This window comes from Pipistrellus kuhlii, unplaced genomic scaffold, assembly GCF_014108245.1.
Source record: "Pipistrellus kuhlii isolate mPipKuh1 unplaced genomic scaffold, mPipKuh1.p scaffold_m20_p_2, whole genome shotgun sequence".
In the NCBI taxonomy this organism is placed as follows: domain Eukaryota; kingdom Metazoa; phylum Chordata; class Mammalia; order Chiroptera; family Vespertilionidae; genus Pipistrellus; species Pipistrellus kuhlii.
In genome coordinates this window covers 171,595,506-171,620,654 of record NW_023425515.1, presented here as the reverse complement: position 1 = coordinate 171,620,654, position 25,149 = coordinate 171,595,506, and the positions used below count along the sequence as shown (strand labels likewise).

The 25,149-nt window shown below is 42.1% G+C and overlaps 1 protein-coding gene across 6 annotated transcripts; it reads left to right on the top strand.

Moving 5' to 3' along the window:
- On the top strand, nt 1-22,733 carry AKIRIN1 (akirin 1). 6 transcript variants are annotated; one of them, XR_006742211.1, is made up of 7 exons: nt 4-365; nt 5,386-5,526; nt 7,218-7,352; nt 8,557-8,628; nt 18,283-18,500; nt 18,774-18,826; nt 22,515-22,733. XR_006742211.1 is itself a non-coding variant. In XM_045584825.1 (6 exons), exons 1-6 carry the CDS (start codon nt 143-145, stop codon nt 22,516-22,518), a joined length of 810 nt encoding a protein of 269 aa, XP_045440781.1. In that variant the 5' UTR covers nt 4-142; the 3' UTR covers nt 22,519-22,733. The 6 variants fall into 6 exon arrangements, 4 of the variants coding, with proteins under 4 accessions (XP_036302695.1, XP_045440781.1, XP_045440782.1 ...); XR_006742212.1 differs by lacking the exon at nt 22,515-22,733 and adding an exon at nt 19,860-20,248; XM_045584825.1 differs by lacking the exon at nt 18,774-18,826 and having other exon boundaries at nt 18,283-18,517.
- Nucleotides 22,734-25,149: the final 2,416 nt, after the last annotated feature.

The window sequence follows — 25,149 nt, the reverse complement described above, 5'->3', positions numbered from 1 at the left end:
AGGCGGGGCCGGCGGCGCTGCCGGGTGCTGGAGGCGCCATTGGAGCCGGCTTGGCTCGGGAGGGAGCTCTGCGGAGCAGGCGGAGGGTTGGGCCGCCGTCACAGCCGCGTCCGCTCTTCGTCCCCGGCCCGTCGGCGGCGGCATGGCGTGCGGGGCGACGTTGAAACGGCCCATGGAGTTCGAGGCGGCGCTGCTGAGCCCGGGTTCCCCGAAGCGGCGGCGCTGCGCCCCGCTGCCCGGCCCCACTCCGGGCCTCAGGCCCCCGGACGCCGAGCCGCCGCCGCTCCTCCAGATGCAGAGCCCGCCGCCGCCGACGCTCCAGCCGCCCGTCCCGCCCGGCAGCGAGCGGCGCCTTCCGACTCCGGGTGAGCGGCGCTGCGGGCTTGGCAGGAAGCCAGGCCCGGGCATGTGGAGGGGGGTGCGGGATGCGGGGGCAGGGCGGTGGACGCTGGGCTCCTTTACCCACGGACCCCTTCCCTTCTTCGTCCGGAGAAAAGGGAACTGGGGTGCCGCCGGGCCTGATCGCTTCCGGGGATGGGGAACATCCGGGAGGGCTAGTGGGGCCGCAGAGCCCGTTTTCGGTCTTCCTTGGCGCAGGAGCGCCTGGAAGGGAGGTGGGCAGGCAGCAGGAGGGAGACGGGGAGGTCCCTGGTGCCCCGGGCCCTCCCCGGCCCCCGGCCCCTCCTGCCGCCGCCGCCCGGGCCTGCCCCGAGCCGCCCGGGACCCAGCGGGCCATGGAAAATTGGATTCTGCTCACGAACCCGGCCCTGAGGGCCGGAGAGCGGGCTGCTCCACGCTGGGCTGTAGCTGGTCGGGGGACCCGGTTTCCAGAAGTCTGGAGGGGCCAGAGGCCGCCCCAGAAGTTAGGGAATCCGATTTCAATCTGACTAATTCTAAGGGACTGGGCATGTTTTTTATTTTATTGTATTGTATGGCTATTGTACCATATATGGCTTGACCTCGGTGGGTCGTTAGCCAGAATTTGAGAATCCTTAACTATCCAGAGGTTCCAGAAGGAGGAGTTGAGCTATCCTGAGCAGAGAGAGTCGCCTTTAGTAAGGGGCATTCACTGGCCAAGTTAAAGGCGAGAGCTGATGGGACAAAAAAGAAAAAAAAAGTAAAAGTTAATTTAAAAAAATTTAACCATTGTGTGGGAGTGGAGGGGGAAATGCACCAGAATTAATGTTTAGCAGTTTAAAGGGCACCCGGAAATGGGGGGAGTCTCGGAACTGAACTTTGGCAAGTCGTTTCTTTGTGTGCTTTCTGTTTTTCAAGCATAAGCAAAACCCCGGAATGGCCATAAAACCATTCTTTCTTCACCCCCTAACACTCGCCAGAGAATGTGGGCTTTATGTCGTCCTTTGCAAATCCGCCATGCGGATCTCAGGCCCTCTTCCTCTCTAACCAGCGTTCCTGCAGCTGCCAGCCCGGCTGCCTTAGACCGTCTAGCCCAGGCGTCTAGCCTCATGTTCACCTCTTTTCTGTGCTGGCATTCAAAGGATTTACCAACGATAGCCATATCTTGCCTAGTCAGTCTTTTATACTTTTCTTACCAAACCATGCCTTTGCTCTTTCCCCCCAGGCCCACTTGGCTGGATCTGTATCCTTGCCTTCCATCACGTTTTCCCCTGCTCTTTGCTAATCCACATACACTTTCTTAAGTCTCCGTCCATTACCTGACTAACCCTGCTCCGTGAGGAACTCTGTTCGACCTTAAATTCCCAGACCACTTTGGTTGCACTGAACAAGAATTTTTGCAGAAGTTTTTGTAAAAAGTCCTTCAAAAGCAGTGGGTGATTTTTTAATTGTTTTGTCCACTGCTCTTACAGCTACAAATAGAATCTCAATAAAATAGAATTAATACTTGCTCCGTCTGTCTTGATGAATAATATTATGTAAATGTTTTATTTCTCCAAATACTTCTCTCTAGACTACTTGTATTGTAGTTCACATTATACCAAGTGCATAATAAATGATTGCTGAATGTATTTGGGAGCCTACAAATTTGCAGAGTGCTATAATGGGGTCACTGCTTTTTTCATCTTAAAATTTAATCTGTCCATACAGATCATGCAAACTAGCTTCTTGGTCATTTTATATTAAAACATTTTGTTTAAAATATGCATTTGTAACAGACAGTAGTGTGGTAAAGGCCTGGGATGGGCGGTTGGTGTGGGCCAGAAGGGGGAGTCAGTGGGGAAAATAGGGAACATCTGTAGTTACTTTTTACAATAAACCTAAGTTTTAAGAAATAAAGTATTCATTTGTAAAGATTTATCAGTTATGTTTCTTAATGATTATTAGCATAGGGTTCTGTTATGAAAGAAACAAAGTATGAGTGATTCATTAATGTTTTGGCTTGTGTGAAAGATACCCTCTGGATTAAAAAAGAATGGGGGAGGAAATACTAGTTGCTCTACAAGTAGAAAGAATAAAGCCAATTAATAGAAAAGTGCATTTAAAAATCAGCGGCTCTACTCTGTAACAATCCTAGTTATAATCTCAAAGGTTGTGCAATTCTCTCAGAAATGGTCTGAGACTTATGTTTTACTTCAGAAAAAGATGTGTGTCATAGCACTTTTTGTGGTAAAATCCTATAAAATTAAACCTTTTATTGCTTAAATGAGTAAGGTGGATGGATGGAGGCATGAGGGGGAATTGTTGAACTCGAAGGTATTATATTTGTAAACATGGAGTGAGTAGATACAAAGCATTAATTGATCATGAGTTGAGTTCAGGAATAACTTCCAAATGAAGTGGCATTTTGGCTGAGTCTTAAATGTTGGAAGGGGAGAAACAGCCCCATTTCAAGCAAAGCAAAATTGCTTGAGCAAAAGCCAGAAAACCCACAAATGAAGGAAAGGATAGTTTACTGCAACTGGATTGTGGTGGAAGAGGAACTGGAAAAACAGCGGACTTAGTCTGATAAAACCTAGAAGCACATCCTCAAATAATGAGAGCCAAAGATTAAAACTATCCACTGTTAAAAAAGAAAATTGGTGCCTGGCTGGTGGGGCTAAATTGAATGGTAATTTATGAACCAGAAGGTCCTGGTTCAATTACCAGTAAGGGCACATGCCTGGGGTTGTGGGCTCCAGTATGATGGGGCGTGCAAGAAGCATCCTATTAATGATTCTCTCTCATCATTGATATTTCTTTCTCTCTCTCTCATTTTCCCTTCCTCTCTTATTTAAAAAATAAATAAATTTATAATTTTCTTTAAAAAATATGTTTTTATTGATTTTTAGAGAGAGGAAGAGTGTGGAGAGAGAGAACCATTGATTGGCTTCCTCTTGCATACCCACTACTCAGGATGGAGCCCTCTTCCAGGGCATGTGCCTTGAGCTGGAATCAAACCAGGGACCTTTCAGTGCATGGGACAGTGCTTAACCAGCTGAACCCTAGAACAGGCCAGAGCAGAAATTTGCATTTTTCTTTTTTTTTTTTCTTTTTTTTTTTTTCTTTTTTTTTTTTCTTTTTTTTTTTCTTTTTTTTTTAACATGCTTTTGCCTGTTATATATGGCCTTCTTGGGAAGAAAATCACAGCTGCTTCCTTATTTTTCTCCTGTGTATACCATGTTTAGATTCTTGGACTTGCTAGTTCTTCTTCCAGCCTCAAAATTGTATCTTTCTATTTGTTCACTTTGCCATGCAGGAGGCAGTGAAAGGTTTATCAAAGATCTTCTGTTCTCATGAGCCTTGTCCTCAAACTTGTTCTTTCTTGTTTCAAATCTGCAATTACTTACAACCTTGTATTGCATTTGGCACATGTGTGCTTGGGGAATATATTTTAAAGATGAAGCAAAGACTTCATAAATTGAGAGATCTAACACATGAACTTCACAGCATTCTTAAAGGAGAGCTTTGCTAAATACTGCATTGTTCCAATGTTTAGTTATGTGTGGAGCTACTTTGAATTCATGTCAGTTCCTGGGCTGTACCATCATTTATTATGGCATTAATAGCTTTGATTTTTTTATTCTCACAACTTTATTGGACAGACATTAGTATTTATATTGAAGAACTAGGCTAAAGATTTTGAATGACTTCCCAAGGTCATAGTCACACATCTAGGAAGAAACAAATTGAATTGTTAACACTTCCTCCTCCCTATTAAAAAATAATAATAAACCTAGAGTAAGTTATACATTAGAATAATGTGAGTTGGGTGGGTAATATAATTTTCTGGGTTTTAGGAGCCTTTATTATCTGAAAAGTGAACATACATTCTACCACACACAAAAAAAAACTTGAAAACCACATCCTTCCAGATTCTGTGTTGTCTCTAGGAGTATACTTCAAGGTAGTTAGTATTTATGTGTCCTGGACTCCTTTTATTAATAGTGTTTGGTTTTTTGTTACCTTGACTCAGAATAGTAACTTGAATCCTACCAAATATTGCCTCTTATAAAATTAGAAAATTCTCTTCTAAGTCCTGTTCATGAATTCCAAGCAATAAATTTCAAATCTTCCTTTAGCTATAAACATAGTGGTTTCTGCTTTCCTCTTCTCTAAAGATCTTAGTCCAAATAGGACCAGAGTTTCACTATTAGAAGCCTTGGGTGGTTAAGATACTCACCCTTAGTACTCTGGTTTGTGAAATTGTGCAACTTAAGGGAGATAGGAAACACTGTGTTTCCCCGAAAATAAGACCTAGCGCATGGAAAGATAAGACATTCCCTGAAAATAAGACCTAGCGCAACTTTGGGAGAAAAAATTAATATAAGACACTGTCTTATTTTTGGGGAAACAGGGTAGTTCCCTATTAGGTGAAGGACTTTTTTCCTTGTAAATTGTAGTTAATGCTACAGCAAACAGCAACTCTGGTCTTCAGGAAACAAGCAAAGAGAACTGTCTGAGTGGCTTATGCCAAAATAACTGCTACTCTACATATTGTTGAAATCTATACTAATAAAAGGGTAATATGCTAATTAGACCAGATGTCTTCCAAACAAAGCCAAGGTGGCAGGGGCTGAGGCAGAGGTGGTTAGGTCAATCAGGCCAGCAGGGGAGGGCAGTTAGGGGCAATCAGGCAGGCAGGGGAGGGCAGTTAGGGGCAATCAGGCCAGCAGGGGAGGGCAGTTAGGGGCAATCAGGCAGGCAGGCTAGTGGCTAGGAGCCAGCGGTTCTGGCAGTCGGACATCCCCTAAGGGGTCCCAGATTGGAGAGGGGGCAGGTCGGGCTGAGGGACCTTTCCCCCCCCCAACCCCCACACAAATTTTGTGCACTGGAACCTCTAGTAGTGATAATAAGAGGGCACACTTTGGGGTTATAGGAGGTTATTCAGTATAAATATTTTTCTTGTTAATATTTATTACATGGGGAGAAGGATAAGAAGAAATAACTCAAAGTAAATGCTCAAATGTGTTTCTTTTTTTTATTTAGAGCAAATTTTTCAGAACATAAAACAAGAATATAGTCGTTACCAGAGGTGGAGACAATTAGAAGTTGTTCTTAATCAGAATGAAGCTTGTACTTCAGAAAGTCAGCCTCACTCCTCAGCACTCACAGCACCTAGTTCTCCAGGTAAGTATACTTTAATTTGCACAGCCCATTTAAGAGTTTGTAAATGCTATTTAAAATGACAGGGACCACTTAATGGGTAAGTGGTGTTAGTTGGGAGTACTAGAAATGTTTTGAAACTAGACAGAGGTGGTGGTTGTACAATGTTGTGACTATATTAAATTGTTCACTTTATGTCACTTTCACCGCAAATAATTTTTTTAAAATTATACCAGGAATGTGCCTGCAACCAAGGCATGTGCCCCTGACCAGAATTGAATCTGGGACCCCTGACTCCACAGGCCGAAGCTCAATCCACTAAGCCAAACCGGTCAGGGACAAGTCTCAATTTTAGTAATGTAATTTTGTTTTTGTTTTTAGAGAGAGTGGAAAGGAGAGGGGAAAGACAGAACATCAATGTGAGAGAAACACATTGTCTCCTGCATGCACCCCAGCCAGGATCAGGGATTTATACACGACCCTGTATATCCCTTGACTAGAATCAAACCCAGGACCCTTCAGTCCAAGGGCTCACACTGTCCACTGAGCCAAACTGGCTAGAGCTAATTTTGAAGTAATAGAATATGTTATGGGTAGAGAAACAAGTACAGATAATAACTTGCTAGATATTTTGGTCAGGTTTCATTTGTAGAGAAAAAAAATTGGTTTAAGCAAAAAATTATTTGTTTCAGGCTGTTGAATATTTTTATAGACTAAAGGCCAAAGAAACAAATTCCAGGTTAAACCTTGAAAAATAACTCAGAATTGGACTACCAATGGAGCTGCTTTTAAAAAAAATCATGATCAGGAAGTCAATTTCCATGGCTTTTTTGTTTTGTTTAAATATATTTTATTGATTTTATACAGAGAGGAAGGGAGAGAGATAGAGAGTTAGAAACATCGATGGGAGAGAGTCATCGATCAGCTGCCTCTTGCACACCCCCTACTGGGGATATGCCCGCAACCAAGGTACATGCCCTTGACCGGAATCGAACCCGGGACCCTTCAGTCCCCAAGCTCTATCCATTGAGCCAAACCGGTTTCGGCAATTTCCATGTTTACTGGCTTTCCAGTGGACATTTTGGTTCTTAACTACTACCTTATAAACATTTCACTCTTCTTGGCCCAGATTCAAAAGGGATCAAGGATGAGATGTGTAGTGGTAAATTGTCCCCTTCATTCATATTTCGATGACTTTGCTGACAATTTTTTATATTGAGCAAGTCATTTGCTTTCCGTAAGTGTCAAAATTTTTTTCTTATCAAAATCACCCTGGAACTTAAAAGATTCAGAACTAGTTCCACCGGTAACTATGATGCACCACCTTGGTTAAACATAGGTGTAGGTGATCTCCAAGAATCTGGGTAGCTCTCATGCAGTGAATCAACTTTTCCTAATCTAGACTAGAGGCTTTATGTCAGCTTTAAACTTTTCATTCTTATTCTTGACCAAATGAGCATTGAGTCTGGGCTCGGTTGTTATGGCATCAGAACAACTTGAATACATGTTATTTCTCTTCTTAATTTACCTTTGTCCTTGCTTTGTAAAAAAAAAAAATTGTCAGAAACTCAGAGAATTCTGTGGAAATATTTCATGTAAATTAGTGAAAAGACCATTTTTATAAACAATTTTTATATCCTAGGGCTGTTTGCATGATGGTATTAATTCTGAACTTTAGAACTAGAATCTGTAAATTAGATTTGTCTTTTGGCCAGGTTCCTCCTGGATGAAGAAGGACCAGCCCACCTTTACTCTCCGACAAGTTGGAATAATATGTGAGCGTCTCTTAAAAGACTACGAAGATAAAATTCGGGAGGAGTATGAGCAAATCCTCAATACCAAACTAGCAGGTAGGGTGAGGTAGTGGCTATGCCATTGTTAATAAGTTCAATAAGGATTAACCCCAATTAAGTAAATGATAATTTAGGAGTAGGACATCATGCAAGAAGACTTAATGAATTGTGATTATTAAGTTATTCCTTTTGGTGATTGTACATGTTTCATTTATAGGAGGACTCTTTACTTACATTTCTGAAAAAAGATAAGCCAAGCTTTCCTGAGAATTTCTCACATGAACAAAGGCATTGAGTAGACTGTTTGGGTTAACTGGCTTGTAAACAGGTGGTTGGGATAGTGCTGACCGTCAATAGGTGATTGGGAGGTGCTGAGTATAGTTAGCATAATCAGACTTCCTTAGTGGGTGTGGGAAGTCAGACGTCCTTGATTTGGAGATACATTAGAACAAAGTTTGGAAAGCACCGCTGAGGCAAGAACAAAAGGAGTGATTAATGGTGGCAACAAGTTAGAGCCTTTTCCAAAAGGAAGGGATCTGAATCAGGAATAGAAAGTCCCTGTTCAGTGAAAGAGGAGGGTGTGATCAGGGAGACTTTAGGCAAACAGTATTGTTTCCTAAATTGATGGCCCACACCATGTGGTGCCTCAGAATGTTAATAAGCCTGCTGTAAATTGACAACTGTTGGGGTTAAATGGGTTTCTTTATAGTAGAATTTCTTTAATATACTAATAATGTGTATTTTAAGAAGAAACTAGTATATCATTCGCCCCTCCTCCCACCACCCCAAAATTGTTCAGACCAGCTGGCTCTAAGGCACTTCTGTAGAAACTATAATTAAATAGTATGGAATGTTCTCCTAGCTTTTAGCCATCCCACCTTTTCACTCAGTGTGTATGATGAAATTTATAGCTACGGTAGAGTGCAGCAAAGGGCTTCAAGTTTCATGTTTTATAGGAGATATCCTAAAATTTGCTGGCATAGTAGTGATCATGTCTGTCTGTCTTAGGAACCCATTAGTAGAGGATAGAATTACAGCACAAGATTAGGAAAATGTTATAAATGATCAGTGGTTAAATCTAGGAGCTAGGGATTTGGGTCTGGCATCTAAGAGGAAGTAACAAATCTAAAGAGTGACTGTTATAAGGAGGTCCTGGGAATAAACAATTTAAGCAGGGAAACTAGATGTGATCCTGACACTTGATTCTTGAAAAGTGGGGGAGAGTTTCCGGGGATAGTATACACTGTCTTTCCCCTCACAGAACAATATGAATCTTTTGTGAAATTCACACACGATCAGATTATGCGACGATACGGAACACGGCCCACAAGCTGTAAGTATTGCCAAGTTTTCTTTGAATTACCCAACTTTCAAGAGCAAAATTTTAAAACTGAGTACCTTGTCTCCTGATAGCAAAAAGCCCTTGTGAAGTAAAATAATAGCTAGCACTTAAAGAATACTTACATGCCTAGCACCAGGCCAAACCCTATGAGGGAAGAATTATTATTGTTACACAACTAACAATAGCATTTAAAGAAGTGAATTTGTCCAAGTTTATGTAGCTAGTAGTTTAGCCAAGATTGAGACCTAGGTAGTCTAACTCCAGTACCAATTTGTTTATTACCTGGCTTTTCCCCAGAAAGGTAGCTTTAATTGTTAATTTATGAAAGTTGATTTCTTAGGCTAACTTGTCAAGAGTATGATCAGAATTTAATTCTAAACATCTTGCAACGACCAGGTACTCAAAACATAAATTATAATAACTATATATCCACTGAACCTGACTCAGATTTCTTAAATTCTGAAGAAAGGAGGACCTTTTAAGTGGTAATTTATATTCTCCATGCAGTTTATCACATTTACTATTAGTTATTTAAAAGGACAATCCTATGTTTTTTAGTATTTTTATATGTTTTTGTTTTTTTATTCCTAATTTATAGATGTGTCCTGAAGCTTTCTTGCATATCTGGGTACCAGGTTTGACCTCAAGAGATGGCTGCTGTGCACTTTTTGCAACTGGTTTGATATCACATTTCAGCTCCAACTTTGCATCCTGAGAACACTTAAAGGTTTCTGCAGGTCCATTTTATACAACTTGAAAGACCTTAAAACTTTCTGGTTGCCACAAGCATATCTTTCTTTTCTGCTCATCCAATAAACAGCTGTGCCCTACTGTGATAGATTTTCGAAGCAAAATACCTGGAGCAGCAGTTTAGCAAAATATGCCCTCAGTGGCACTCAGCAAATGGAGTTTCCCCAAGCACATTCTGTAAGAAGTGTGTATGAGAGTGTATGTATATGTATGTACGTGTATTTTAAGTTATTATTTGTATTGTGCAAATTTTTTTTGATCTTGGGGATTCTGGCTGTGAATTTGATGCACGACAATTATGGTTAAAAACATTTGCTTGATCTACAGAAGATCATTAATGTTTTGTGACCATGTAAGTTGTAACAGTGGGTTGTTTTATGTATAGGTGTTATTAAATACAGGGACTGTTTTCAGGCACAGAATATGAATCATACATTAGGAAGAACATCAGATGTGATTAGATGACATAGCAAAGGTCTGTGGTCCTAGGTCTATAAATGCGTGGTGAGGAATTAGAACAAACTGGAGACGGACCATTTGACACATGGAACCTGCCTAGCTGTATTGGAAAGATACTTTGACTCCAAGCCTTAAAATACCCTTGTGGAGTCTATGCTCACCTCATTCACACAGAGAGCTCCCTGGACACTGAACCTCTAAAAAGAAAAAGTCTCCCCTAGAGCAGGAGCATCAGGGTTTTCTTGGGAGCATAGACCAGGTGAGCATGGGCTGGGGCTAGGCCAGGCCCTGGCGACACTGCTACTTGGGAGGAGCCACTTCACCTTTGTATCAGTCATTACATACAGATTTGGATCCTTTGGTCAGCTTCTCCCAAATTCTTTTAAGAGGTGTCCATGTTCAACTGCTTGAGCTTTGTTTTGGCAACCCCCTGCCCAAAGTTGCTTACAGACTGTTCTTCACCTCGTTTTCAAGGCTGAGGAACAGAAAGTAGCCTCTGTTTTGAGGAGGTGGAAGTTAAGTATACATTTATTTTTTACTGTGACTTGTTCAGGACCACATTTTACAAATGCCTTGTTTCGTTTATTATTGTTTCTGGAAAGGAAAGTTCTATTAAAATTGTTTTAGTTTGAATATAGAATAGTTTTTTTAATTACAGCTTATTTTGAAAAATCTGAGTGTAATTAAAATGTATGCCAATACCTTCCAAAGTAAGGTAATATTCAGAGACAGTTCTGATCAGATGGCTTAGAGATAATTTCTGGAATATTCACAATGGAAGATTCCTTATTAATGAATGTCTTTGACTTAAATCTAACCAAAAACTGCAACGTTATTCTTTGTACATTTTCATTATATAGTGTTAACAAGCTTAGTTGCAAACAAATAAAATACTCAAGCTATTTGTTTACCTTGCCTTCTTAATACTGTGATGATGTTTATTAAAATAATTTATGTGAAGCTGCTATAACCACTTCCCCAGTTTAACATTACATTTAAGAGTTACAGACTTTTTTAAAAGCCCAATCGTGATCTTTTGATAATTAAGAATTTTTTTACTTCATATTTGAAGGGCAATTTGTTTTATCTCTTCTTTTTCCAGGGTAGTCACTGTTCCTGAAAGAGGAACATAGAAGCGGCAGTAATGGGAGTGGCCTTACCGTGGGGTAGCCACACCAAAACAAGGGCAGGCAGTTTTGAGGGCATCAGAAGTCCTGAAGGATGGATCAGGAATGGGGAACACTGCCTCACTTAAGTCATCTTGTTACAGAATCAGTATTGTGAGTGTCAGCCCCATTCCTACTGAATAGCTTCTGGCTGGGAAAGAGTTAAGTTTTTGGAAGGAAAATGACATGCTGTTGTAGTATGATATGGTTGTTTGTGGGGCCACATAGTAAGACCACACCACCATGGCTGGATTTGGGGATCTCCTCTAAAGAGACTAGACATGTTTGCTTAGTGTTTTATCCAGGTAAAAGACATATCCTAGAACAGAAAATGGGGACCTGTAAAATAGGCCTTACACTAGCAAAAGGAGTTTTTCTGTAGACCTTGATTTCTAGAATCTGGCACGTTCCCAAGTAAAGAAGTTTCTTTGTCTCATGAGGATAAGTCAAGGCCCAGGGAAGAAGTAGTCTCAGAACAGCCATATCTAGTGAGTTAAAATATTCTGTGTTTTGTTTTAGTTGTAAAGCCTTAAGTTTAAGAACGATGTAAGGAGTTAAGTGTCCCTCCCTAAGTTAGAGGATGCAGGGGAGATCAGAGCTCTGAGGCAGTGATAACAGGTAAGACCTCCCCAAGAAGAACATCAGGGGATATAAGAATTTGGGCCAACTTCCACACATGGTGAATCTTCTCTGGAAGATTCTATATTCAAACACCAGGGAGGATTGGTTGGTTAGTCTTCCAGTTAAAAGAATGGCCTTTGGATGTTTATAACCCTAGACTTTAGTCTGCCTTGCCACTATTTTACTGTGTGAGTCTTGCCAAGTTACTGAACTTTCTGAGCCATAATTTTCTTATCTGTAAAACAAAGATCAATTGTATATACATCGTTGGGTTTTTCTTTTCAAATAAATGCAAGATTAAGTTAATTCATGTCAGGAAGGTATTTAGCACAGCTTGGGACATAGGCTATGCACTTGAAAATGTTACAGGAGATTTCTTTACAGTGGTCTTCATCAGCTCTGAAGACCAAAATCTTCCTTTCTGCAGCAGTGATTCTCAACTCTCCAGTATGAAGAGCCCTTTGTTAACAACAAAATTCCACATTCTCATATAGAATTTGTACTTTAAGTGTTTGACTAAGAAAACAATAAAAGATGAATGACAAATTAATTCAGTAGTGCCTTTCAGTGTATCTGTATTTTGTTATTCACTAAATCAGGGGCCAGCAAACTGCGGCCTGTTTTTGTAAATAAAGTTTTATTTTAACACTGCCACACCTATTCATTTGCACCTGGCTGCTTTCACACTGCAACTCCAGAGACAGACAGTATGGACCACAGAGTTGAAAATGCGTACTTTCTGGCCTTTTACAGAAAGGTTTGTGAGCCCCTGCACTGCAGCATTGATATGAATTTGAAAAGCTCACAAATGACAAGCACCATGTGTCATGGACATGTCCTAATTTATAATTTTGAAATTTTTTGATACAAAAGTGGATTATGAGAATTTCATGTTTATCAGAACACCATATTTTAAAGAGAGTTGGTTAAATATTGTTCTTACGAACTGATTTCTTTGCTGTTGTGATGATTCCTTGGAAACAGCTTCTGAGCCAAAATCGGTTTGGCTCGGTGGGTAGAGCATTGGTCTGTGGATTGAAGGGTCCCAGGTTCGATTCCAGTCAAGGGCATGTACCTTGGTTGCGGGCACATCCCCAGTAGGGGGTGTGCAGGAGGCAGCTGGTCGATGTTTCTCATCGATGTTTTTAGCTTTATCCCTCTCCCTTTCTCTCTATAAAAAAAATCAATAAAATTATATTTTTAAAAACAGCTTCTGAGAACATTGCAGTCTACTATAGTGCAGTTAAACTAGATCTTGGATAAGGTTGACACCTTCAGGAAGAAAGGAACAAGTTTACTTAGGGAAAGAGCTCCAGCTAAGCACCTTAATCCACATTTTAAATAATTAGCACTTTATTGACAGGAGAAGTGATAACTTTGTCTAAAATTTTAATACCTGAAGTCTTCATGGGTCTCTTGTTTTTACTGATTGTCGCTTATAGTGCCTTGTCCTTTTTTATGCCAGGTTATCTGTGAGCTGAACAGTATATTTGAAAAGTTATTTGTAGAAATAAACAGGACAAGGATGACATACTTACCTCTAAGAGGGATTTTTTGTTGCCTGTGGCTGGGAATAGTCCCAAACTTCCTTAATTCAGATCAGGTATCCAGTCCATGTGAGAAAGTTTTCCTTTTTTTTTTTAATTTTTTAAAAAAAATATATTTTACTGATTTTTTTACAAAGAGGATGGGAGGGAGAGAGAACCAGAAACATCTATGAGAGAAACATCGATCAGCTGCCTCCTGCACACCCCCCCACTGGGCATGTGCCTACAGCCAAGGTACATGCCCTTGACTGGAATTGAACCCGGGACCCTTCATTCTGCAGGCCAATGCTCTATCCACTGAGCCAAACCAGTTTCAACATATTCTGGTTTTCATTACAGTCCAGTCCTTAGGACCCATTACTTACTTTTTCAGACTTTGCCTTACTGCTTCTCTAGGCTTGGGGGTGAGGAGTAAGTTTCCAAACTCACTGTTTTCCCCAAATGTACTGGGATCCACAAGCTTCCCAGTTTACTTAAATCTGGATGGTGGTGGTTTCAGATACAGGCCTAAAGTTCCCAATGTGCTAAATTATAGATGGCCTACCAGTAGGAGGACAGTGTTAAAGCTTTTCTTGGGTTATGACTAAGAGGCGTGTAGACATGTGGAAATCCTGCAGGTCAAGGGCAGAGATCCTGTGAATGGAGACTTAGGGGACTTTAGCTATGGGGTGTGCTCGTGCAGCAGCTGAGGCTAGTTCTCAGAGGTGGGAATGAGACCCTTACATTAGGGCATGGAGACATCTTTTACGCCTTGAAAGATGGGAATGAGGCTGTGTTGGGGTAAAACATCACAGTGACGAATGCCCATCGGTGAACGTGCAGTTGTGCTCGTTCCAGTCTCAAGCCTAGGTTTCCCAAATACAGAATGGAGAAAGCAACAGTTCAACCTTTCCTCTGAGCATACAGTCCTTTAATTTTGTTGTAAAAATCAAACTTCCATGAAGCAAAGGATCCACAAAACATGATGATGATAAGGTAAGTAGGGGTTGGGGGTGGTGAGGAATAGAGGTGACATGGAACCCCTAATATTGAGTTACATCACTTGTGACGCATGCACAATATCCAAGCAGCCCCGTGGTCACTGCAGCAACAGTGCAGCTCAGTGCTGGTGTGGGTTTCTGGGGATTGTAGTTTTCCAGTATTTGCAGTAGAGGAAGACCTGTCACTGCCATCTTTCACACCCATGCTGGCAAGCTGTGTGCATGGTCCACTGTGTGTGTGTTGGGGGGGGGGGGTGCGGGGGGTGTTGTCGGCATATCAGCAGTTAGCAATGTCTATAATAGAAGCTTACGGGGCTATTGGGACCTCAAGAAAGGCTAGAGGAACTTGAAAATCTTTTATCAGCAATATGCATGGTATCCAACCTGGATGGAATAGGAATTAACTGGGAGATGGGAGACAGAGGGAGGTGGCAGTGAACAGATGGGATCATTCCAGACAGAACCTGCTCCTAAGGTTTGGAAACATGAGAGCAATTCTGGATGGCTGAGAACACAAGTAGGTTGAATAGGGGCTGCTAAGAATGGGATTTGAACTTAGAAATGGGACAAAATCAAATCATGAAGGGTCTTGATGCCAAAACCCATGAATTTGGACCTTTTCTTGAATATACTGATATCTCAAACACAGCCCCATCAGTATGAATGACTTCCTCCTTTTCTGTTCTCCCTTCTTTAGCCCATCTTTGTTTTATCACTTGCCACACCATTCTGGGTCTTCATCCCCAGAGCTCAACAAGGGCCAGGCATGTGATAAAAGCTCAGCGTTTTTTGAATGATCAGATTTGAGTTTTAGAAAAGCAACCCAAACAAGAGTAAGAAGGGAGCAAGGCTGGATGTAATTGCAAGTTATTTATATGTACCACTCCAGTGATATTACGTACTTTAAAAACATTTACACACACATACACACAGAAATTTTAGCTCTGGCTGGTTTGGCTCAGTGCTTAAGAGCTGTGGCCTGCGGACCAAACGGTCATGGGTTCGATTTCCAGCCAAGGGCACACACCTTCCTTCCCATCCCCTGTCCGGGCTTGTGCAGCAATCGATGTGTGTCTCTCACATCAATGATTCCCCCCCCCCCTCCCCCGCCCCCTTAAAATAAAAAAAATCAATGGAGCCCTGGCCGGTTTGCCTCAGTGGTTGGAGCGCCGGCCTGCGGACTGAAGGGTCCTGGGTTCAATTTCAGTCAGGAGCACATGCTCAGGTTGTGGGCTCAATCTCCAGTGAGGGGCGTGCAGGAGGCAGCCGATTAATGATTCTCTCTCATTATTGATGTTTCTATCTCTCTCTCCCTCTCCCTCTCTGAAATCAATAAAAGTATGTTTAAAAAAAAATAAAAAAAAATGTTCTCAGGTGAAGATTAAAAACAAAAGCAAAAAGATACAGATTTTTAAAAAGACTCGGTAAGCAGAAATATTCTCGTATTTTCTTCCCACAACTTAAATGTATCATCTTACATATACCCTATGGTACCCACACATGCACACCACTTTGGATGCTCCTCTGCAGTCAAAGGGAGCCATTGGAGGTTCTCAAACAGAGGAAGGCATCATGGTCTTTATCAACTTTCCTGAATCCACAAACTTTAGAAGCTGAGACATCAAACACTGTGATTACCTTAGACTGGTTCCCACGGTCCAGGAACAGCCTCAGTGCTTTATGCATTTATTTAATCCCAAGCCTCCCTATGCTATAGGTACTATTATTTCCTTTTAAAGTAATATTTTAAACAAAAAAAAAATTTTATACAGATCTTAGGCACAGTGGAAAAGAGCAAGAGAAACATCAATTTGTTGTTCCACTTATGTATGCATTGATTGCTTCTGATATGTGCCCGGACTGGGAATCGAACCCACAACCTTGGCTCATCAGGACGATCTCTAACCCATTGAGCTATTCAGCCAGGGCAATACTTTAATTTTAATTTGAGGAACTGAGGTTATGTGAGATGAGGAAACTGCCTGGGTCACACGCAAGTGGCGAAGTCAGAATATTAACCCACCTAGCGCGGGCCCAAGGTCCAAGAGCTTAACCATTATTGGAGTGGTGGAGGGACACTTTTTTCTCTCCAGTGGCCTTGGTCAAGTACCTCCCGAATCAACGCTGTCGGGAGAGCGCTTGACAGTCCCCGGAGGCAGCCGGGACGCGCTAACCGCCGGGTGCTCTGTCCAACGCGGTTCTTCAGGGAAGGTCAGTTTACCTCCCGTCAGACCTCCAGGATGCAAAGAGCACACCCGCGCGGGCGCAGACCCAGAGGCCTGGTTCCTATGGTTTCCGGGGCGAGGCGGCGGAAGGAAGATCTACTTCCGGTGTCGCGCTGCTAGCGTCGCGCGGCGGGCATCCTTTGCGGCAGGTCTCCGCGTCGCCTGCAGATCATACTGTACCAGGAGCCAGGAACAAGGGCACCGCGGCGGGACGGTAGGGCTTAGCTTAAGGAACTTCCCCCCGAGGTTTCTTTAACCGATTTCCTCGTGGCTGGCTGGGTGTCCGTTCTCTCTCACTCGAACTCTGGGCGTGTTTTCCGCTTCCCCAGGTCCCCTGGCCCACACAGCCAATGTCACCGAAGCCTGGAGCCCGCACCCCTCTGGGTTCTCCTTTACAGGCTGAGTATCTGCCAGCTTAATGCTTTGGCCGTCTGGCTCTTACTCTGACGCCCCGGCTCCTTTTCTGGGCTGCCGAGTCCCCGCGTGACTGCGGCCTTCACACCGCTTCAGCGCATTTCGTTCTTCCCGACATGCACTGGACGCTCCAGCCTTGTCGGTCCCCGGCGTCCCTCAAACACACCCAGAGCCTGCGGCTGTAACTCCTGCTGTGCCCTCCTGGAGTACTCTGCCCACTGGCCTTCACTTCGCAGACTCAGCCCATCCTAAAAGGCATTTTCCAGCCACCTGGGCGGAATTGATTCTTCCTTCTTCGAGCTCTTAACCTCTGGTTTTGTTCCTTCCCTTTGGGTCCCCAGTTCGCTGTGTATCTGTATTCTCGTCCTTAACGTTGCAGCTGCTGCGTTTCCCCATTCCAGTGCCTGACACGTTATTATTTAGTCAATGACTTAAAGAATGGGTAGGAAATTTAAAAATTAAATTCACCTGTAGACCTACTATTCATACGTAACTGTTGCCTTTGTGTGTGTGTGCTTTCCTCCAGTCTTTTGCAGACAGTTTTTCTTGGGCATTATTGTTGTATTTTTCTTGACATTAAAATGTATGCCCCATGTTTGTTTTTCTTTTTCCCCGAATATTATTCTATTCTAAGTAGGTAATGGATTTAATTATCCATTTAAGTTGTTTGAAATTAACTTTTTTTTTTTTAAACAAACTATTACCTGGTTCCTGCCCTTACTGCATTCGTTGATCAATAAAGGGAGACATTCTAGTAAATAGTCCATTATAGTGGCATGCAAAGAACTCCTGTGGGAAGTGGAGACTGATGTGTTAACGTAAAGGAGGGATGCCAGTTTCAGGATGGCTTCTCAGGGAAGGTGTCATTTAAGTTGATATGGATAGAAATATGTAAAGAAATGTTTCTATGCTTATGCTTTTTTTGTTCTTGTTCTTTTCAGCTATTTCTTTAGATCTGACTCAAAAAATTGGGATTATTAAGTCAAAATATAAAAACTTAACTTTTGATAAACATGACTTTGTCAATATAAAGAAGATTTTTATTTTTTTAATATATTTTATTGATTTTTTTTTTTTTTACAGAGAGAAAAGGAGAGGGATAGAGAGCTAGAAACATCGATGAGAGAGAAACATGGATCAGTTGCCTCCTGCATACCCCCACCTGGGGAGGTGCCAGCAACCAAGGTACATGCCCTTGACTGGAATCGAACCTGGGACCTTTCAACCGGTTTTTGGCAAAGAAGATTTTTATACTTTGTTTTAGATCTCTTTTCCTTGGGTTTTGTGAAAGCACAGAAATTGTTCATCGACCATAAACTGGGAGAATTTGTCTAATGGAAAAGTTTGGTGCGAAGAAATTGGGAGAATAGTGTAAAATAACTTTCTAGAGGGCTGTTTATCATAATAACTTCATTTTTCTTAGAAATGTCTTACTCATTTGTATTTTATGGCATTATATCTTTTTTTTCCCCTTTCATTTCAGCCATGCCTTTCTTTGATATACAGAAGAAGTTGGGCATTGACTTAGACCGCTGGCTGTCAATCCAGAGTGCTGAACAGCCTCACAGGATTCCAGCTCGATGCCATGCTTTTGAAAAAGAATGGATAGAATGTTCACACGGAATTGGTGGTATCCGCGCACGGAAAGAGTGCAATATAGAATATGAAGATTTATTAGAATGTCTGCTCCGGCAGAAAACGGTGAGGAAGTGGAAGAGGTGGGAGCTGAGTTACTTCCTTATTTCTTTGGAGCTACTTTTCAGTATTTTTAATTGGTCATTGAGTTGAATTGGCAAAACTTTTATGGTGAACACCTGTTTAGGTACCATGTCAAGGAAGTTAAATGTCTTCAGATCTGAGGAAGACCTGATGTTCCTCAATGCTCTTTTTCATCTCTGATTTTCCTTATTATCGAACCTTGCTGTAACCATCAGGTTAGAAATTACATGTCGGTGTCTGTTTCTATTTTCGTAGTAGGCCATAAAGCAAAGTATCCACCCATCTTGGATGTTTGTGAAAATCTTTGGGTAAAAATCTTTAAAATTCATTAAACCCTCATTGGGGAAGGGGTTAAAACCTTGAAGGTCTATTACATTGAACTTGATATAACAATCTCTGAAGTATTTATACTCTGGAGAAGGTGGAGGTGTTAATAAAATTGCTTTAGGTGAGCCTAACCAAAAATGCATAGGAAAAAGGGGCTGCTAACAGGACTAACACATTTAGAGCTCTATTCTCCCTTAAAGAAGAAGTCTTTGAATGCGGGCTGTTTTGCCTATTTCTGTGGCAAATAGGAATGTTTTTAAACTTAGATTCTTTTTTTTTTTTTTAATATATTGATTTTTTTACAGAGAGGAAGGGAGAGAGAGAGAGAGCGCTAGAAACATCGATGAGAGAGAAACATCAACCAGCTGCCTCTTGCACACCCCCTACTGGGGATGTGCCCGCAACCAACGTACCTGACCGGAATTGAACCTGGGACCTTTCAGTCTGCAGACCGACGCTCTACCACTGAGCCAAACCGGTTTCGGCATAACTTAGATTCTTGTAGTTCAAGAAGACAATTTAGATTTTAAGTTAAATTCATCAACATTTTAAATGTCTTAACGTCTGTTAGCATTTGGTTAAAGTAAAGCCAAATTTGCCAAAACCGGTTTGGCTCAGTGGATAGAGCGTCAGCCTGTGGACTGAAAGGTTCGTGGTTCGATTCCAGTCAAGGGCATGTACCTTGGTTGTGGGCTCATCCCCAGTAGGAGCTGTGCAAGAGGCCGCTGATCGATGATTCTCTCTCATCGATATTTCTAACTCTCTATCCCTCTCTCTTCCTCTCTGTAAAATATCAATAAAATATATTTTAAAAAATAAAGTAAAGCCAAATTTGGAAGGAATGAGAGGGTGTCAGGTCATGATTTTGTATTGATCTCTGCAGGAATGCTGATCATTAAGTGGGTAATATTATAGTGTTTATATTGTAGGACAGTGAGTGGGTCATGTTTGGCCACCTACGAGCTAGTTCACAATGTATTCTCTTCTCGTGAGCCCGCTTTATTCCTTGCTCAGATTAAGACTTTACTCAGTGTGGAAAATTTACACCAGCAGGAGGCAGTGTGGTGAGGTGGAAAGGACATTGGATTGAAGTTAGAAGAGCTGGGTTTTGGTGTGGTTCTGCCACCACTATTTTTGTGTCTTCAGGCAAGTCACTTGTTTGTCTTGATCTCCTTTTCTGGAAATATTCAGGAGTTCCCCCAAGGTCACTTCCTCATCCTGTGAATTTATGAATAGATCTGTTACTGTTTTAGAGGTTACCCTATATGACCTTCACCCCTCGGTGAAGGAACTAGTGATTCAGGAAATTAGAAACAAGCCCTGTTCAAAGTGCCTGGCATATCATAATGCATTTTATTTCTCACAACAGCCTCGTAAGGTGCTTTACTTTTATTTCCCCCACCATATAATTAAAAACACTAAGGCCATTGCCTAACGTCATGTAGCTAGTAAGAGTATTCAGTGGGATTTTAGCTTGGCAATGCTGCCTCCAGAGCCGGTGGTTATTATATCACAGCACCAAGTGGTTATTGGCTCTAGTTCAGGTGAAGATTTAATCCATGGTGTTCTGATAGCTCAACCATGACTAGTCCGCTGTTGGGAAACTTCTTTCATAAAAAAAATCTATTTTTTAAAATATATTTTTATTTCAGAGAGGAAGAAAGAAGGAGAAAGAGAAACATCAATGATGAGAGAATCATTGATTGGCTGCCTCCTGCACGTCCCCTACTAGGGATCGAGCCCACAACCTGGGCATGTGCCCTTGACTAGAATCGATCCTGGAACCTTTGGGTCCACAGGCAGACACTCCATCCACTGAGCCAAACCAGCTAGGGCAAGAAATCTATTTTTTTAAATATATTTTTATGGATTTTAGAGAGGGGGAGAGAGAATCATCAGTTGGCTGCCTCCTGCACACCCCCTATTAGGGATCGAGCCTGCAACCCAAGCATGTACCTTTGACTAGAATTGAGGGACGCTTCAGTCCATAGGCTGACCCAAACCAGCGAGGGCAGCCCAGCCTTCTTTTTTTTTTTTTTTCCTTCACCCCAGGATATTTCTTCCATTGATTTTTAGGGAGAGTGGAAGAGCGAAGGAAAGAGAGAGAAACATCAATGTGAGAGAAACATATCAGTTGGTTGCCTTTCTGCATGAGGAGGAAGGAGCCTGCAATCAAGGTACAGGCCATTGACCTGAATCGAACCTGGAACCTTCTGGGCCACAGGATAACACTATCCACTGAGCCAGACTGGCTAGAGCCAGACTTTTTTTTTTTTTTTTTTTTAAGTTCCTGTCCTAATGGAGCTTAATAAGATGGGGGAGGGAAGCAGAAAGTTCCTAGCCAACAATAAAAAACAGTGTGTCGGGAGTTGAGAGAGAGGGGAAAATAAATAGGAAAGGGATAGAAAGCCCTGGTCATGGGGGCTAAGTTGTTTTTCTTTTTTAAATAGTGCGGTCAGAGAAGAGTTCAACACAAGACATTTGAGCAGAGACTTAGAGAAAGTGAGCCAAGTGGAAACCAGGGGCGAGTGTGTTGGGCAGAAGCAGCGGCAAGTGCACAGATTCCTGAGCTGGATCAGAGAGAGCTAGAGGAAGGTGTTAAGACATAAAGTCAGGGAGGTTGGCCTCGTAAGTCATTATAAGGAAGAACTCTGTTTTTCTTTCAGTAAGATGGGAAGCCATTGAGTTTTGAGCAGGTAAATAATGCAGTCATGACTAGTGAGTGTATTTTCTGTGTTGAAGAGTCCATGTGAATCATGCTCTCACACAGGCTTGTATAGCATGGCATTTGCTAGGAATGTCCTACCTGAGAAGAGGCAGAACTCGGGGCTCAACACTAGTGACTAGTGCTGAGAGTGTATATTGGGTCTTAATTTCAGTGTAGTAGGAAGAGACCTTACATTGGCTGTTTCTGCTTCATTCATACCCAGCGAACAGTCAACAGCAGCAGTGCTGCCTTCACATAGAGAGGTCAGGAATATATAGCGTTTAATATTTTAAAAGCTTTTAGTATGTATTACTATGCCTCTTAAATGTCTTTTTGTTTGTTTGTTTTTTAAATATATTTTTATTGATTTTAGAGAGGAAGGCAGAGGGAGAGAGAGATAGAAACATCAGTGGTGATAGAGAATCATTGATTGGCTGCCTCCTGCACGGCCTTTTTTGGGGATCAAGCCCGAAACACTGGCTTGTGCCCTTGACCAGAATCGAACCCAGGACCCTTCAGTCGCAAGCTGATGGTCTCTCCACTGAGCCAAACCAGCTAGGCCTCTTAAAGGTTTTTGTCTTGTAAATTTTGTTATTAAATTTCAAGGAGATATTATTATATATACCAGAAGTGTATTTATTAAAAGCTTGAGAAATTATTTCAAGTTAGTTTTTAAAAGACACGTTTCATCCTAGAGGCCCTCTGAAAATGAAATCAATTTTCCTTTTGGTTCTCCAGCCCTTGCTTTCTGGTGCATATCTCCCCCTGGTTTTTTATTTACTTGTGTTTTTTTATATTTTAAAGAAACATTGACTTGTTCTACTTATTTATGCATTCATTGGTTGATACTTGTCTGCCCTGACTGGGCATCCCAAATCTGCCACCGTGGTGTATTGGGACAATGCTCTGAGTTACCCGGCCGGGGCCTCCCCCTAGTTTTAAATACTTTCTTCCTTTGACAGATGAAACGCCTGAGTGCCATCGTGAAACAGCGGGATAAGCTAATCAAGGAGGGGAAGTACACACCTCCACCCCACCACATGGGCAAGGAGGAGAACCCAAGGCCCTAAGCAGAGCAGCAGCTGGAGGCTGATTTTCATGTTCATCTTCTCCACTGGGAAGCTTATGTCCTGACAACTTCTTTGTGAAAGTATCTAAAAATAAAGGATTGCTTCATCCTATTGGTTCTGTTTTCTCTTGGATCAGACTTTTCTATAAGATTGCAACCTATTTTTTAAGTTTGGGAAAATGCCTCTAGCTATGCCTTAAAAATTAGCATCCAGGGAATAATGAGCAGCACTTAATGAATGCATAATGTGTATGAGGTACTTCAAGTATGGTAACTCATTTAAGAAGTTGCAGTGTTCTTTAGTGCTTTGATTCTGGTTTATCTTCCATAAAGCACAGACTTGTGCTGGGAGGGAGAGGCAGCAGAGACTGATTGTGTGTTTACTATAAGGTCTGTCAAGTCTACCATTAAGGCTAAGAAAATACCACATTCAAATAACAATTTTTTTTTAAATATATTTTATTGATTTTGTACAGAGAGGAAGGGGGAGAGAGAGAGAGTCATAGATCAGCTGCCTCTTGCACACCCCCCACTGGGGATATGCCCGCAACCAAGCTACATGCCCTTGACTGGAATCGAACCCGGGACCCTTCAGTCCGCAGGCCGACGCTCTATCCACTGAGCCAAACCGGTTTCAGCTCCCCCCAAATTTTTAATGTAAAAAAAATATATATATAACAATATTTACCATCTTAACTATGTTTAAGTGTCCAATTGAGTGGCATTAAGTACATCCATATTTTTGTGCAACCATCACCACCATCCATCTCTAGAACTCTTTCTTCCATCTTGGAAAACTGAACTTACAATACCCATTAAACAATAACTTCCCGTCCTCCCCTTCCTCCAGTTCCTGGCAACCAGGATTCCATTTTTTTTTATATGATTTAGACTACTACAAGTACAACGTATCAGTGGGATCATACAGTATTTCTCACTTTTTAATCCTTGCCTGAGTATATGTGTATTAATTTTAGAGAGAGAAGAAACATTGACATGAAAGAGAAACATGATTGGCTTCTTCCACAGAAAATTGACCCCACAACCCAAGTATGTGCCCTGATGGGAAATCGAACTAATGACCTTTTGGTGTGTGGGATGACAGGCCCAACTAACTGAGCCACCCGGTCAGGGCCAATATTCTCTTTTTGTGACTGACTTATTTCACTTTGCATAACGTCCTCGAGGTTCTGTAACAAGTCAGCATTTCTTTTCAAGGCTGAATAATATAAAAATGGTGTCCTGTCCCCCTCCCCACACCCCAGCCTAGGCATCTGGAGGACTCCCAGTGCCCATTCTAATTCCTGCGATTGGCATTGTTTATTGCAGACCAGAGATTTGAGCAGAAACAGCATATGATTTGGAGGCACTCATCTGCCAGCCTGGCTGAAGGCAGGAGCAACCCTGAACTGCCATGGCTTCAGCCGCCTGGGCAATTCCAGTCAAGAAAGAGATGGGGAGAACTCAATGTAACAAAACCTTACTCGGAGCTACAGGTTCAATACGTATGTCACATCAGAACATCAAGCATTTCAAACCCAGTCTTGTTGAAGTCACCTTGGGCAAGTTGCATTCCCTTTCTGAGCTGCAGGCTCTTCGACTGCAAAGTAGAGATCATTCTATTTACTTAATGGAATTCCCCTGATAAGGGAACACACAGGCATTTAACCCAGAACTACTTGGCGTACAATAGGTACTAGATAAATGATAGCTGTTGCTTCTTATTGTTATTCTTCACTATTATCTGTGGTCAGCCCTCCTAAAGGGTCTCTTCAGGTTGAGTTGCCTCCTAGTCTGATGCCAATGTTCTTTTTTCCTTGTTTTGCGGAGGGCCAGACACATGGCACTGTGACCAAGGAGAATGATAATGTCTTAGGACTGTGGTCGGCAAACCGCGGCTCGTGAGCCACATGCCACTCTTTGGATCTTTGAGTGTGGCTCTTCCACAAAGTACCACGGCCTGGGCGAGTCTATTTTGAAGAAGTGGTGTTAGAAGAAGTTAAAGTTTAAAAAATGTGGCTCTCAAAAGAGATTTCAGTCGTTGTACTGTTGATATTTGGCTCTGTTGACTGAGTTTGCCGACCACTGTCTTATGCCATACACACCTGCAAGATGTATTGAGCAGAGGATGTTGTTGATAAACCAAATTGTATTTATTTATTTATTTATTTATTTATTTATTTATTTATTTATTGTTAATCCTCAGCCGAGGATATTTTTCCAATGATTTTTGGAGAGAGTGGAAGGAAGAGGGAGAGACAGAGAGAGAAACATTGATGTGAGAAAGAGACATTGATTGGCCACCTCCCACACACACCCCAACCAGGGCCGGAGATCAAGCCTGCAACCCAGGTTCTTGACCTGTTCGCAGGCAGACGCTCTGTCCATTGAGCCAAACTGGCTAGGGCAATTGTTTTGTCTTTTATCTCCAGAAACTGAGCGCCTAAGGGAAGCCAAGGCTCCTGCAGGAAGCCCAGGCCTGCCGTCAGTTGTTGGGTGGTGCTTTGTCCAGAGCAAGGGATTGTTCA